Here is a 16,905-nt window from a genome sequence, read left to right on the forward strand (position 1 = left end):
CATAAAATATGTGACATATATAAATATAGGAAAAAGTTCTTGCCCAGTGTAGGACAGAATTATAAAAAATCTTAAAAGGCATAATTATTATGCTTTACCTATAATGCCTTAACTAGTAGTGCACAAGGTTTTGAGATGAGCCATTGCAAGCCCACCAATGTTAGTTAGCAAACACAAATGATAAAGCGAAGCAAAGTCTTGGCTAAGTTAACATTTGCACAGTGAAAGCCATAAACTTAATCTCCAAGCTCTAAGGTGCTATTTAATAAATAATGCATAATTCATAATTCGTTTAAACATTGATTTTCAATTTCTTGGGTGCTGTATTGAAGTCTGAACGTACCGTTGAGGATCTCTTTGAGAGTTTTGAACCAGATCTCACAGTGGTCCGCACTCAGGTTGTTCAGATGGATGGTGTGGTCCTTCAGTTTAAGGCCTTTCTTCTTGCAATAGAAAAGTGTGATGCCCAGTAGAGTGCCGCCCGTCTGCTGTCCTGCGGATCGTCGCCGTTTTACCTTTACAGCGAACACGTCCTGGAGCTCCACGTATTCCTCCTGCTTCTTCACATCATGCTCAGCTAAAGTGAACACATAGACATTTTGAAGGCATTACATTTATTATCAGGTCCACGTAATACATTTTTGATATTTGGAATTGATTCTGAACCTTTTTTAAAAAAAAATGTTTTGCAGAACCAGAATCAGCAGGTGCAACAAGTATACAATAAACACACAAAGTTTGGCAAATATTCCACATTTAATACGTTTTTTTCTGTAGACTCCTAAAAATAAAGCTGCTAAACAATGCCAAAGTAGAACCACCTGTTTTTTAGACTTTAAAAACTAAGAAAGAAATGGTTCTTTTGAGTACTTGAATGGTTGTTTGGGTAATTACAACCTTTAATTGCAAATTTTATTGCTGTGAAGATCCTTTTGTAGCACCTTAAAGGTCATAAGGAGTGTAATTAAGATTTTAACTGAATAAATAAGTTTTCCATTGTTCTATGGTTTGAAAGTATAGGACAATATTTGGCAATCTTGAATATTACTAATGATAAATAAATGTTTGATATATTTATGGTAGGAAATATATACAAAAAATCTGAATATTCTAAATATGCTGAAATCATCTGATTACTGATCCTACTGGATCTATCTGCTGCTTTTGACATGGTCAATCACCACATCCTCTTTTCGACCCTCAAGGCTATGGGTGTCTCTGGTATGGCGCTACTATGGTTCAAGTCTTACCTCTCAGGTAGGTAATTTAAGACATCCTGAAGAGGTGACATCTCTGAACCCCAACGTCTTAATACCGAGGTACCTCAAGGCTCAGTGCTTGGACCACTGCTCTTTTCTATATACATGACATCCCTGGGGTCTTTCATTTGGAAATATGGCTTTTCCTACCACTGCTATGCGGATGACACTTAAACTCCGCTTGTCATTTCACCCATGGTTTCTGCTCGCATCTCAGCATGCCTGAGGGACATCTCACTATAGATGGAGGATCACCATCTCCAGCTGAACCTCGCGAAGACGGAACTGCTTGTAGTATATCGTCTGACGCTAAAATTCATCGTAACGTATACATTCAGCTAAGTTCTTCAACCATTACACCTTCCAGGACAGCCAGAAATCTAGGAGTGATCATTGATGATCAGCTAAGCATCTCCGAGCATGTTGCCAGCACCACCACTCTTGATTCATCCTCTACAATGTTAGGAAAATTAAACCTTTCCTAAATAAGCATGCTACACAAATCCTAGTCCAGGCTCTTGACCTGTCCAGACTGTACTATTGCAATGCTATACTGGCCGGACTCCCAGCCTGCACAGCCAAAGCCCTACAGATAATTCCGAATTCAGAACATTTAAAACCACTAATGGGTCAGCACCCCCTTACCTTTACTCGCTTACATACAGACTAACGTACCCTCTCAAACCCTGTGCTTTGTCATTGAGCGATGACTTGTGGTGCTATCTCAAAAAAAGAATGATCTGCCGGTTGTGACAAGATCTGCTGACTTTGTAGCTGTCTTTAAAAATCGGCCAAAACCCATCTCTTCCGCCAACATCTTACTTAGAAATTTTTCTATTTACCATCTTTATTTAAAAAAATACTATCCCATGGCTGTGTATACGGTGTTAGGCTTCATGAGACTAGTTGTAGGGCACTTATGTATTGCTGTTTTTTCTCTAATTACTTCTAATTACAAAAGCGTTTGCTAAATGAATAAATGTAAATGCAAATGATCTTTACTTAATATCCAAATATCCATTTTAAAAAATCGATAATTTAGTAAATAACAAGATTTTAACTGGGGAAGATTTTTGACTACTAAAACGCACAGTACATTTACACATTTAGATGATGCTTATATTTACAATACATTGAAGTTTTATCAGTTCATGCGTTTTTTGGGAATCGAACCCATGACTTTTGTGTCATACTCTACCCACTGAGCTACAATCTTTAAAATAAAGGTGCTTAAAAGTTTTTTCAGAGTAATGCCTTAGAAGAACCATTTCTTGCATACCAATCTAAAGAAACTTTTCTTGGAAACAAAAAAAGGTCCTTCAGATGTTAAAGGTTCTTTATAGAACCATTCAGCCAAAAAATTGTTCTTCTATGGCATTGTGAAACACCTTTATTTTTAAGAGTGCATTGGAACAATGTTGATTTTTTTATAGACCAATCATCTTTAGCCGAGTGTGTTATATGCATTTTCCTTTGGAAATCATTTTATTGAATCGTTTCTGTATATTGATTTGTGTTCTTTTTGATTAGCTGATACGAAAATTTAATTTTCTTCCGTCTTGACACTGGGCACTGAAATCTGTGATGGACTAAGTTCGGTAGCTGCCTCTCTAAATGTGAACGTCTCTCCTCGTGTGAAAGCCTTTCTTCATTAGGAGCACCCCGAGCCGCACCTCTGCGTTTCAGAACATTAACTACCCTCTCACATTACTGCACAGGACACCCGCCGCCATCTGTTCATACTCCGGCTTCTGCTCGAACCCCTCTGTACCACTCTATTTATTTAACGCGGAGTTTCGTTTCATTGTGGGCGCTCTACAAAGACCCAGAGTCAATTGAATTAAAGCGAATAGGAGATAATCTCTCCATGCAAAGGTTTCCTTGAGACTAAGGGCAGTGTACAGGAAGCCACGTATGAGAGATGGAGGGAGGGTCCTGCTGAAAGGTGTTGGGGGATCAGGATAAAATAAATGGGGAGGGGGGCTTTTTGCCTCCTATATTACAGTAAGCTGGCGCCCTGTCCAAATCAATCTTGGCGCATCTGCCTGACGCTGACCGTAAACAGGATTAGAGAGGGACTTATCTGCTTGATGCTAATTGTGTTGCAGTTTTTGCACATGTCCACTCTTTTAGCGAACACTTTTAATAGAAAGACACCAAACGCCTTCCCTTTTCAAGCTCTGCCTGTCAGGTTGGTCCGGGTTCCGATGTTTGGAGGTTTTGGCAATAGGACCTAATTAGTCCCTCCAATTAAGCCCAGGAAAATTGAGTTTAAATGAGCAACACACCACGCGGAGGCAATGAGATGTAGATTGAGATAATTCATTTTGTAAAGTCTGACTGGTGTTTCCTGCTGATCTGCTCATAAACAGGCCACACGATTAAAACTTTGCTTTTTGCTAATGCTCTATTTTTGAGAAGCCATACATTTTTGCTTAGGCAAACTTTTTTTGTTTCTCTATTGTATTTTAGCCACTTTACAGCTCCGCAGTTGCTAATCTATTTTTGTGGAAATAATGATGCAACTTTAACAACTACATTAAATTGGCAGCCAAATTAATCTCTTGACGTGGCTTTGCTGATGCAATTATAAAGCGAACGTTAAAATGAAATGTAAGCATGCAACTAAAAAATATGCTAGATAAGAAAAAAAATTAAAGAAGAGGAAAAAGCAAACTATAAAAGGTAAGAAAGAAATGCTTTTTCTTTAAAAGTTCTTTGGGGAACCAAATATGACATCACTGCCAAGAACCCGCTTCAGCACCACAAGTTAATCCGAGTTCTGATTATATAAACACGTTATTCAAAATATAAAGGAATATGTAGATTTTTTCTTTTAAAAGACGTCACACCTTTTTAATGTGACCTGAAGGGGATTTAGGAGTAATCCATACAATAACTCAAAGCTAGTCTTACAGAAGGAGGCTGAAGAAGACTTCTGCTAGTGGTGGTTCTGCTGCAGGGCACACAAGTTCACAAATAAGAAGGACCATATGCTCAGGGTCATTGGTCTAAAGGGGCTGCAAGGGGCCAAATCAATATGACACGTCTGGTAACACACGAGGTCATATAACACAAGGCCCTTCTGAAGCCTGACTATAGATCTGTCATCTCCCGAGATTGCGTCCTTCTCATTGACAATTACATGCATCTCTGTGTATAGCCACCACATGTGCATGCTTTCAACACACACACTGGCTGTAAATTTGCTTCGTTTTTTTAAAGGGGACATATCATGAAAATCAGACTTTTTCCATGTTTATGTGCTATAATTGGGTACCCAGTGCTTCTATCCACCTAGAAAATTCGAAAAAGATCAACCCAGTAACTTAGTTTTGGTAAACCAATCTCTGCAAGCATGTGAAAAAAAGGTAATTGAAATTTGGCTCCTCTTGTGATGTCAGAAGGGGATAATACCGCCCCTTAATCTACACTATCCAACCACGGCACTGCCATTAAGTGCAGAGATCAGCTCATTTGTATTTAAAAGGACACACCCCAAAACGGCACATTTTTGCTTACACCTACAAAGTGGCAATTTAAACATGTTATAAAAAATGATCTATATGATATTTTGAGCTAAAAAAAACTTCATTATATGTACTATGGGGACACCAAAGATTTAAGTCTTGTTAATTGTCCCCTTAAATGAATTACAATGAAAGCAGACAGAACTCTCTTAAAACTAAGTGTGCTTCACGATGCCATAGAAGAACTATTTTTGGCTTTTCTGTTTCACAGAAGGCTCTTTAGACTATATAAGTAGGGCCCTATGATTTCTGCGATCCGGTAACATGGACAAAATTCAAGCATGAACTAAAGGTACAGTATACTTTCTTTACGCGTTCGCCTTGCTCGCACACACGTCTGCACAACGCAATGCCCATCACATCTATTTACCAGCATGTATAACTTGTATGTGTTCCTCAGACAACATGAAGGCTCACATCTGAAGCATGCGCACAGGTGCATTGCCAACACCCGTGATCACTGAACTAAGTTTTCTTTCTTGTTTAAGTGAACATACACAGCTGGATGTTAATCAGTATATTGAAACAGTGCAGTCTTAAAGCTGTCTTGGGTCTTAAAGTGACAGTAGCCTGCTGCTTTCTGTGTCAGAAATGTTCAAATACACCAAAAAATGAAAATCACTCACTATTCTTAACTGAACAACTTTTGCAGCTGCATACAGTGAGGACTGTGCAGTGTTTGATTTGTATTTATTGCTAATGTTCAATCATAGATTGTTGACAGATGAAGTATGTCAAGAATCAGCAGTGAAGCACCACAGACAAAGTTATTTTAAAAAGTTGACTTTATCAACTTTTTCAACACAGACCCCAGATCCGTGTTCTGTCGTGGAGTGGATAGAAGACGTTAGCAGATGGCCAAAAAAAAATTGGCAGATAAATATATACGTATATTTGTATATTATATTAGTGCAACCAAACGCAACAACCAGACATTTTAATGCTGGGAAACCGTTTTAATAAACTTGTTTATTAAACAAGTTTACGAGTTGCTAACACGTTAGAACCACTGGGGAACAACACCACTTCTGTTGCCAAAATGCGCGCGCAGGCTATTTGATCACGTGGGCTGTAAAAGAGCCTATATATTTACATTTAATACAGATGCCTGAAAAGTAAAACAAGATGAGGATAGTATTATGATTAAAAGACAAACTAAATGGTTGCTTGCCAGTAGCATGGTTGTAATACAGTACGGATACTGTCAACACCAAAATACATTTTAATGGGGACATACCATGAAAATCTGACTTTTTCCATGTTTAAGTGCTATAATTGGGTCCTCCATGCTTTTATCAACTTAGAAAATGTGAATAAGATCAACCCAGTAACTTAGTTTTGGTAAACCATTCTCCAAACGCATGTCAAAAAATAAGTCATTGAAATTTGGCTCACCTTGTGATGTCAGAAGGGGATAATCAGCCCCTTAATCGGCACTATCCAACAATGGCACTGCCATTTAGTACAGAAATCAGCTCATTTGCATGTTAAATGACACACCCATAATGGCACAATTTTGCTCACACCTACAAATTGACAGTTTTAACATGTTAAATTATGATATTTTGAGCTAAAACTTCACATATGTACTCTAGGGACACCAAAGACTTATTTGACATCTTAAAAAATGTCCCCTTTAAAATAAAATTTCAATAAATTGTTAAATTTAATAAATTAATTGTTTCCAGTTGATAGCATATGCTTTTGAATTACTGAAATTTAATTTAACCACTGAAACAAAATGAAAACGGAAAACACGGAATTTGAGAATAAATAAAACAAAATTTGGGAATAAATAAACCGGATTTCATAAGCCCATATAAAAGGTCAGAAAAAAATGATTGTGTATGATTTGATCGACTGTAAACAAAAATTACCCCCAAATTATCAAATGTAGACAATTTTACTAACATTACATGTCATTACTGATGTATCCGTTATCTTGAGACAGAATAGATGATTGAAATGCACATGTACAGACATCTTGTTTGCCACCCATTATACTTTGTATAATCCGATATATTTTAAGTAAAAAAAAAAATAAGCAAAAAATGTAGGTTCTGATGATATCGTATGCACCAGAATTGACTAGATAGTGAAAAGTCGGCATTATATTCCAGAATTGAGCTTTGTATTTGGATATTATGGGTTGAAGGATTAAGGACATCAGACAAAAAGATCAAATCTTTTTTCATTTGGAATATTAAAAAGATCAAAAACATGCATTGATTGCATGAATTTTATTTTTACTGTATAGACCGTATCATCGTTATTAAGTGTCTTGTCCAAACTTTACTTCCGGTTACTGTTTGTTTAATAGTCTGACTAGTTGCTGAAACTGAACTCTTAAACACCTTAAATACCTTGTCGAAAATAACAAATTATTTGGTTTCCTAGGTAATCTATGTGTTGTTTATTTTGCTTGTTATGTACTTTAAAAGGACTTTGTTGTTATTTATTCTTAGCGGAGTTTACCGGAAGTTACATGTTGACCACGAAAGCCGCTTGTTTATGTTGTTACTGCTGAAACCGTCTATAGGTTACATTTATTAAGTGTTCCATGAACGACTTTTAAAAGCCTAGCACCCGGATAAAAGCATTTAAAAATGAACCACAGGGGTTTTATACCTCCAGCATGAAAGATGCACTGTTACAAAATGCCTGTTGTCATAAAACATTTAATTTTAGGAAATTAGTAATTAGTTAACTACCAATCCTGCACTGAACCTCACGATTCGGATACCCAGACATCAAAAAACGAAGCAGGGAGCGATGTGTCTGTGGTCCCCAGCTTGCCAAGTGTCATACACTGGCGCACATGAGGTTGATTTCAGATGACAAGATGAGAACAGCCCTTCATTTGAAGCACAGTAAGACACAGGGAGATTAAATAAAACTGTGCACTCTTCTAGAAAACTTTATTGCTTCCAGATGGATACAAGCTTCCTCTCAGCACCGTTCCGGCAAAAGCGAGAGGCAGGGGGGCCGTCGTCATGTCATCGTGCGGCAAACGTATAGACAATGAGAATCAATTCTGCACCACGACTGATCTGTGCTGCTAGACTTTGTTACAGTTTTAATATGCAGTTTGTCATCTGATGCATATTGGTGTCTTAAACATGTCCTAACATCTTAAAGATCTGGAGATGAGCTACTTTAGCAAGTCAGTAAGCAACCAGACAGAACTTGCCACTTCATAGCATCATTATATAAACAACAGTAATTCCTAATTCCTTGATACCAGGGAATGCACATACTGATAAAATGAATAACCTGAATGCACTGTAAGTCACTTACAGTATAAAAGCATCTGCCAAATGCTTAAATGTTACCCTATAAGTTTTGTACAGCCCTTCAATATTCCTCCATACCGAAAATATGTCTTTAAATCTTGACAGATCACCTACAGCCATACTGGGGTTTTTTTGGCACTGGGTTTCTTTGTTTTCTCTTCTTATTACTTATTGTTGTCAATGTGTGCTGTGCTCTCGCATACGAAACTAATACCGTGGTTTGAAAGGGGTCCAACTGCGGAAAGCCTGTGCCAGGTCAGCAAGCCACTCTTTGCCCCCATGTTGTGTAGGGCCATGTGGTTCCCAGCATGGCATCAGAGAGCATATTTTCCACCTGTGCCTGTGGAAGCCCGTGTGCCCAGAACCAAACACTAAAACTCAATATTTACATTTTTATATTGCTGTTTTCAAGCCCCGGGATGCAAACAAAGGAGCGTCTGTTTGTTCCCTGTGTGCAATTACACTGTGACACTGTATAAGCCTATCGCAATAGAAAAAGGTCAGACATCTGAACTTTGACTGTTTTCAGCTGACTGCCGTACAAGGGACAATCTGCTTGACAAATAGCACAGAGACGTTGGCTGTAAGGACATGGGGTATGATTAGATATTGTTTGTTTTTTAGTTTCACGCAGAATCCCAGATGAGATCTCTTTAGTATGCCAAATATTTATCCCAGACAGCGATACGATTAATTGGAGAGCAACTAAAGTCTCAGCATCAAATTTACCCAAATCCAGTTTATTTTATCTGTACATTTAAAGTAATTTTACAGCTCCATACTCATGAGGCGTTTTAACAATATTCTAATTTCTTTCTATGTCTCTTAAATCGCTTTAGGAAAAACATCTGAGATTATGTTGATACTCTATCAAATCTCCTGAGCTGTAAAAGGGCAACCATTGAGAAATAACATTTTTGTTTGGGCACACACACAGAAAATGCAGCACTTTTTTCTGCCTACTTGTTTTTCATAAAATTTTGAAAAATCAGTAGCCAATAAAGCAGGGCCGTCATGCATTAATTTTTTTTAAGGGGGCACAGTGTGCACAGCTCACAGATATTTGTGCACAGTCTTTTCCATGGCCAGGGTTCACACAGCTTAGTTAACTTCAAATTCAAGGACCTTTCAAGGACCTTCCAGGTCTAATAACCTCAAATTCAAGGAATAAATGTGGCGACAAATTTCAAGTGAGAGCAAGTTACATCATGTTACTTTTTAAGATACATTGTTACAGTTCCCTTTCAAGGGAACTCACGCTGCGTCACTGCGGTGACACTTTCGGGACACCTCCAGGGGTAAGTGCGTCTGAATGTGTATATAAAATTCAACCAATAAAGACGGTGACACGGAAGTCAGGAAGTATATCGCTATCTGAAATATTGCCAAAGACGGCATTACAGGGACGCAGGAAGAATGGCAAGGGAGACGCAGCGTCTCGTTCACTTTTCAGGGAAAAACAGTTACATACGTAACCCGAGACATTTTCATGTGTCAAACACAACTATGCAAAAAAGCATTTTTGTATGAATCAACATTCGCATACAGAAGATATAAACATTTAAAGCGAACAGTTTAGCACGTGTGCCTAAAAAGTCTAGAATTTTTATGATATTATCCTACACTTCACCGGAAATAATATGGATTTTTTTCAAAAAACGTTTTGCATAAAATAGATTTAAGCACTTTCAATGACCTGTATCTATCTATTTATATTTTCAAAAACTTTCCAGGGCCTTGAATTTTTTCTCCCAGATTCACAAACTTTCAAGGATTTCAAGGACCCGTGGGAATCCTGCATGGCACTTACATTTCTAACAATCTGAACACCCCTCCTTTTATGCAAAAACCTCCAAAATAAAAGTGTTGACTAACTTTCATATCAGATGCTATTTAATCGGAATAATGACTTATTGGTATCATATTTACATCTGAAACGGCATGTTTTATTTATTTAAGTTTTAATAAATGGCTTTTATTTGTGTCTTTAATGCATTTTGCACAACAACTGCATTATCCTTTCAAATTAATGTCATTTTAAATCCATAAAGTATATAAACAACAAAAATGACATAAGCTATAGCCACGTGATTGATTTTAATGTTCAATAATGTTTTAAAAAAATTTTTGATAAAATGATTAGTTCTCTAATTATTGCATCAAATTTTACCTCATATGCGAGCATGTGTGATTCCACACCCACATGAACTCTGCAATGTAAAAAAATGATGTGTTAATTTTTTACACATTGTGCGTCATGCCATTTAACGCGTTATTTCATGTTAAAATAAATGAAAGGGACAACACAAGTTGTGTTAAAAACAGTGATGGGAGTAACGCATTACAAAGTAAATCCGTTAAATGTGTTAGTGTTCATTTTTTCACAAATTAGAGTTATTCGAGTAACGAACTCATTTAAATTTCAGTAATTGTAACTGCGTTACTTGATAAAAAAAAAATACTTAGTATGGAAGCCCATTTCCGCCACATAAGAAAAAAAATCACGTTCTGATAAATCATAATTATGACTTTAAAAGTCGAAATTATGACTTTTAAAGTCATAATTATGAGATAAAAAGTCGAAATTATGACTTTTAAAGTCATAATTATGAGATAAAAAGTCGAAATTATGACTTTAAATTCATAATTATGAGATAAAAAAATCGAACTTATGACTTTAAAAGTCATAATTATGAGATGATAAAAAGTCGAAATTATTACTTTTTATCTCATAATTATGACTTTTAAAGTCAAAATTATGACTTTTAAAGTCATAATTATGAGATAAAAAGTCGAAATTATGACTTTTAAAGTGACTTTTAAAGTCATAATTATGAGATAAAAAGTCGAAATTATGACTTTTAAAGTCAAAATTATGACTTTTAAAGTCGAAATTATGAGATAAAAAGTCGAAATTATGACTTTTAAAGTCAAAATTATGACTTTTAAAGTCATAATTATGAGATAAAAAGTCGAAATTATGACTTTTAAAGTCAAAATTATGACTTTTAAAGTCATAATTATGAGATAAAAAGTCGAAATTATGACTTTTAAAGTCAAAATTATGACTTTTAAAGTCATAATTATGAGATAAAAGTCATAATTATGAGATAAAAAGTCGAAATTATGACTTTTAAAGTCAAAATTATGACTTTTAAAGTCATAATTATGAGATAAAAAGTCGAAATTATGACTTTTAAAGTCAAAATTATGACTTTTAAAGTCATAATTATGAGATAAAAAGTCAAAATTATGACTTTTAAAGTCATAATTATGAGATAAAAAGTCGAAATTATGACTTTTAAAGTCGAAATTATGAGATAAAAAGTCAAAATTATGACTTTTAAAGTCAAAATTATGACTTTTAAAGTCATAATTATGAGATAAAAAGTCGAAATTATGACTTTAAATTCATAATTATGAGATAAAAAAATCGAACTTATGACTTTAAAAGTCATAATTATGAGATGATAAAAAGTCGAAATTATTACTTTTTATCTCATAATTATGACTTTTAAAGTCAAAATTATGACTTTTAAAGTCATAATTATGAGATAAAAAGTCGAAATTATGACTTTTAAAGTCAAAATTATGACTTTTAAAGTCATAATTATGAGATAAAAAGTCGAAATTATGACTTTTAAAGTCAAAATTATGACTTTTAAAGTCATAATTATGAGATAAAAAGTCGAAATTATGACTTTTAAAGTCGAAATTATGAGATAAAAAGTCGAAATTATGACTTTTAAAGTCAAAATTATGACTTTTAAAGTAAAGTCAAAATTATGACTTTTAAAGTCATAATTATGAGATAAAAAGTCGAAATTATGACTTTTAAAGTCAAAATTATGACTTTTAAAGTCATAATTATGAGATAAAAGTCATAATTATGAGATAAAAAGTCGAAATTATGACTTTTAAAGTCAAAATTATGACTTTTAAAGTCATAATTATGAGATAAAAAGTCGAAATTATGACTTTTAAAGTCAAAATTATGACTTTTAAAGTCATAATTATGAGATAAAAAGTCGAAATTATGACTTTTAAAGTCGAAATTATGAGATAAAAAGTCAAAATTATGACTTTTAAAGTCAAAATTATGACTTTTAAAGTCATAATTATGAGATAAAAAGTCGAAATTATGACTTTTAAAGTCGAAATTATGAGATAAAAAGTCGAAATTATGACTTTTAAAGTCATAATTATGAGATAAAAAGTCGAAATTATGACTTTTAAAGTCATAATTATGAGATCAAAAGTCGAAATTATGACTTTAAAAGTCATAATTATGAGATAAAAAGTCATAATTATGAGATAAAAAGTCATAATTATGACTTTTTATCTCATAATTTCGACTTTTTATCTCATAATTATGACTTTTAAACTCATAATTTCGACTTTTTATCATCTCATAATTATGACTTTTTATCTCATAATTATGACTTTTAAAGTCATAATTTTGACTTTTTATCTCATAATTATGACTTTTAAAGTCATAATTTTGACTTTCTATCTCATAATTTCGACTTTTTATCTCATAATAATGACTTTTAAAGTCATAATTTCGACTTTTTATCTCATAATTATGACTTTTGAAGTCATAATTTCGACTTTTTATCTCATAATTATGACTTTTAAAGTCATAATTATGAGATAATTATGGTTACTCAACTGTTTTGGTTATTATGGTTACTCAACTGTTTTGTCCTATTTTCTTACCATTTTCGCTTCGGTTTAGGGTTAGATTTACATGAAATGACATCCCTACCCAAACCCAACTCTAACCCCAACGCCAGGCGACAATTGTTTAAAGTTTAGAAAATATAAACGAATAAATCAGAAAAAATAGTATAAACCAATAGTTAAAGTGACATACTAACGCAAACACCAAATCTAACCCTGTAACCATGTAAGCACTATTACTTCCTGCTCTGCTACTGTTCGGACGCTTTTGCTTACTGCTCTGCGCTTTGCTCTATCGCTTTTATATTTTATCTTATAATTTTAACTTCAGCAAATCAGCATAGTGCTCAAACAACAAAGCTTGGCATCAACGTCAATTTACAAACTTTCGGGACTGGAGGATTACAAAAAAGTGGAATTTTTCATCCGTCTAGCCTCCCACCGCCATCAGCTTACATTCCAGAAGGAAAAACACAGCTGCCTTCATTGAAAAGGATAAGAAAAAGGAATGCCTCATCAACAATCTACTTGCTGCACAAACTGCCACAGACTTTTACAAAGGATTGCTGTTCTTGAAACAAAGTTACTTACAGGACTACCAAACCAGACGGAACACACAACAGAGCTTCGTCATCATGGACGCCCTCAGCAAACAGCCGGTGAGTCCCATAAATCTAATGATCAACACACTAATCAATGGTACAAACAGGGAGCAAGACCCAAAATCACTCAAGAAATCAGACTGTCACGAGCATCACATTTTGCCGCAATAGCTTCCTCTACCCCAGATACAGCTAGGACAAGGATTGCAAACACTGACTTTCTACCACCACCTATACATCTTGAGAACAGATTTGAAGTATTAATGAATATGAGTGAGGAATCCCCAAATGTGATAAATGTGACTAAACACCGATCAAATCAGCCAGCAGCTAACACTGATGCTACCTGCCGCTCAAGATCGAGCAGACAGCGGCACTCAGCGCAGAGCGCATCCGAGCCCAGAACTCTGATATTAGGTGACTCAATAATCAGAAACTATAGCAACAGAGACTCAACTACGTGCTGCCTTCCACAAGCAACCGTTTCTGATGTAAACAGGGAACTTAAGAACATTCTGATGAAACATAAGACTGTAAATCGAGTTGTCATTCATGTAGGGAAGAATGATATCCACAAAGAGCAATCTGAACTCCTTAAGAGGGATTTCAACAAACTTTTTGAAACACTCAGAACAGTAAAAGCTCAGCCGTTCATCAGTGGACCACTTCCAGCAAGAGGAACAAATAGGTTTTCACGTTTGCTTGGACTTAATACATGGCTGCAAAAAACCTGCAACATAAAAGGATTGAACTTTATCAACAACTTCAATCTTTTCTGGAGTGAGATACAACTATTTAAACAGTATGGCATCCACCCAAACAGGCTGGGTGCAAGATTTCAAAAGGACATCATCTATTTCTCCCTTCAACATCCTTCAGCAGTGTGTGCCAATCCACTCAACCTGAATGGCACACACACACCTGGACAGAGTATGAATGACCACAGGACTTCTTTCCAGCACCTGAATGGACATGATGTTGACATATCCCACAAGGACAGAGATAACACCACTCAGCCACAACAACCACTGCTCATGGACACAATCTCAGCTGAGTCATGCCCACAGAGCTTACTACAGTCAGACTGTGTCAGATTAGAACGGCTCCAAGATTCAGCACCCAAGGACGACTTTCTGGAAAACAGCCAGGGAAACCAGGACAACATATCACAGCCTCCGGTCACATCAGAACAACAGGACTCCTCACTAGATATGTCATTCCTCTCTCCAGCATCCCCGCTTTTGACCTTCTCCGGAAAAATGGAGGAACTGGTTTATGCTGGAACTAAACTATCCCACTCTATTGCTGCAAGCCCACAGATTTCAACCAGAAAACAGCAAGCCCCAAAACCACCAAAGCCAGTGGGCCCAGTTCCCCCTCCTCGTCCTGTGAGAGCTCTTCGGTCTCTGACACAACGCCAAGGCACACACCCTCCTCCATCTGCTGTAGGTGAACCAAAAACAACTGATAATGGCTCTCAGTGATGTGTGTCGGGTTCCTGCTATGAGAATACTAATACTTTTATCAAATGTTTACAAAAGCAGGAACTCAGTGTGCCTATATCTTTCTCTATTTCTGTTTTAGTACATGATAGAAAGTGTAAGGCTAGATCAAATCGTGTGGCAAATCAATCTAATCTGCTGCCTGTGACTTGTCAAACTAAGATCTCTGTTAGGGAAAAAAATTGTACTATTAAGTTAGCACTTTTAAATATCTGTTCACTTAAAAACAAATCACTTCTAGTCAGCGACTTAATAGCCACAAACAACCTGGATTTTATGTTTCTAAATGAAACATGGCTAGAAGAAAGCTACAGTGCAACAGTCCTTAATGAAACAGCCCCTCCTAACTTTACCTATTTGAGTTTTTGCAGAGCTGCAAGGAGGGGTGGAGGTCTTGCTGCTCTTTTTAAAGATGTCTATCAATGTAAGCAAGTGTCATTTGGGAATTACCCGTCTTTTGAACATCTAGGTATTGTGTTGAAAGGTACCCCACGCATTCTACTGATCATTATTTACAGGCCCCCAAAATACTCTCCAGCATTTGTTGAGGACTTTACAGAACTGTTATCAATGATTTCCTCAGAGTTTGACTGTTTTGCTATTGCTGGAGATTTTAACATTCACATAGATAAGCCAGAAAGCATTATGACAAAAGATGTCACAGCTGTTTTAAATACTTTTGATCTGACTCAACATGTACATGGACCCACACACAATCGTGGACACACTCTAGATTTAATTATCAGTAAGGGTGTAAACATTTCATCAGTTGTTATTAAGGATGTAGCACTGTCTGATCATTTCTGTATTTTCTTTGATATATTAATCTCTCCTACTATTGAAACTAGATCTGTGTCTGTCAAAAAGAGATCCTTAAATGAGAACACCAGTGTGCTATTTATGAAGGCTATATCTTTAACACCAAGCATATCTGCAGACTCTGTTGATTTTCTCCTTGATTCCTTTAATTCGAAAGTTAAGAGTGTAATCGATGATATTGCTCCTGTAAAAGTCAGGAAGAAGAATGGCAGGCAAAAATCACCTTGGAGAAACTCAACAGAGGTGCAGAATATGAAGAGACAATGCAGAAAAGCTGAGCGCATGTGGCGGAAGACAAAACTTGTAGTCCATTATAATATCTATAAAGACAGCCTTCGTGCTTTCAGTGTGGAACTAGGCAAAGCTAGACAGACTTTCTTTTCAAATATTATAAACAAAAACATAAATAACACACGCACTCTTTTTGCTACTATAGAGAGACTAACAACCCCCCCAAGTCACATTCCAAGTGAAATGCTCTCAGACAGCAAATGTAGTGAGTTTGCTAACTTCTTCTCTGAGAAAATCAATAATATCAGAAAGGTGATCAGCACATCCTTGAGCTGCGCCGGGGTCAGACAAATCAGACCACAACATCAGAAAGTAGTTACGATGTCTGATTTCGAAGCAGTTGATGGTAAAATTTTGGAAGAAACAGTACAGCATCTTAAAACATCAACCTGTGCCCTTGACACACTCCCAACATCTTTTTTCAAAAGTGTCTTTAACTGTTTAGAAGCAGATCTCCTAAAAGTGGTAAATTCATCACTTCACTCTGGGACTTTTCCAAAGTCCCTTAAAACTGCAGTTGTTAAGCCCCTCCTGAAAAAGAGCAACCTAGATAACACTGTATTGAGCAACTACAGACCAATCTCAAATCTTCCTTTCATAGGCAAGATCATTGAAAAAGTTGTTTTCAATCAGCTGAACAAATTCTTAATTTCTAATGGTTACTTTGACATTTTTCAATCTGGTTTCAGACCACACCACAGTACAGAGACAGCGCTCATAAAGATAATAAATGATATTCGCCTCAACACAGACACAGGCAAACTATCAGTGCTGGTGCTACTCGACCTCAGTGCTGCTTTTGACACTGTCGATCACAACATACTTCTTGACAGGCTGGAAAACTGGGTCGGACTTTCTGGGGTGGTCCTGAAATGGTTCAAGTCATACTTAGAAGGGAGAGGTTATTATGTAAGTATAGGTGGCCA

The 16,905-nt window shown here is 36.0% G+C and overlaps 1 protein-coding gene across 1 annotated transcript in view; it reads right to left on the reverse strand.

Annotated features, from left to right (window-relative positions):
• Nucleotides 1-16,905, reverse strand: part of cerkl (CERK like autophagy regulator) — a 116,456-nt gene that overhangs the window by 87,023 nt on the left and 12,528 nt on the right. Inside the window, exon 2 of the mRNA XM_073854678.1 lies at nt 344-571. Within this exon, the coding sequence (XP_073710779.1) occupies nt 344-571 (228 nt within the window). The remainder of the gene's footprint in view (nt 1-343; nt 572-16,905) is intronic.

This window comes from Misgurnus anguillicaudatus, chromosome 17 (assembly GCF_027580225.2).
Source record: "Misgurnus anguillicaudatus chromosome 17, ASM2758022v2, whole genome shotgun sequence".
In the NCBI taxonomy this organism is placed as follows: domain Eukaryota; kingdom Metazoa; phylum Chordata; class Actinopteri; order Cypriniformes; family Cobitidae; genus Misgurnus; species Misgurnus anguillicaudatus.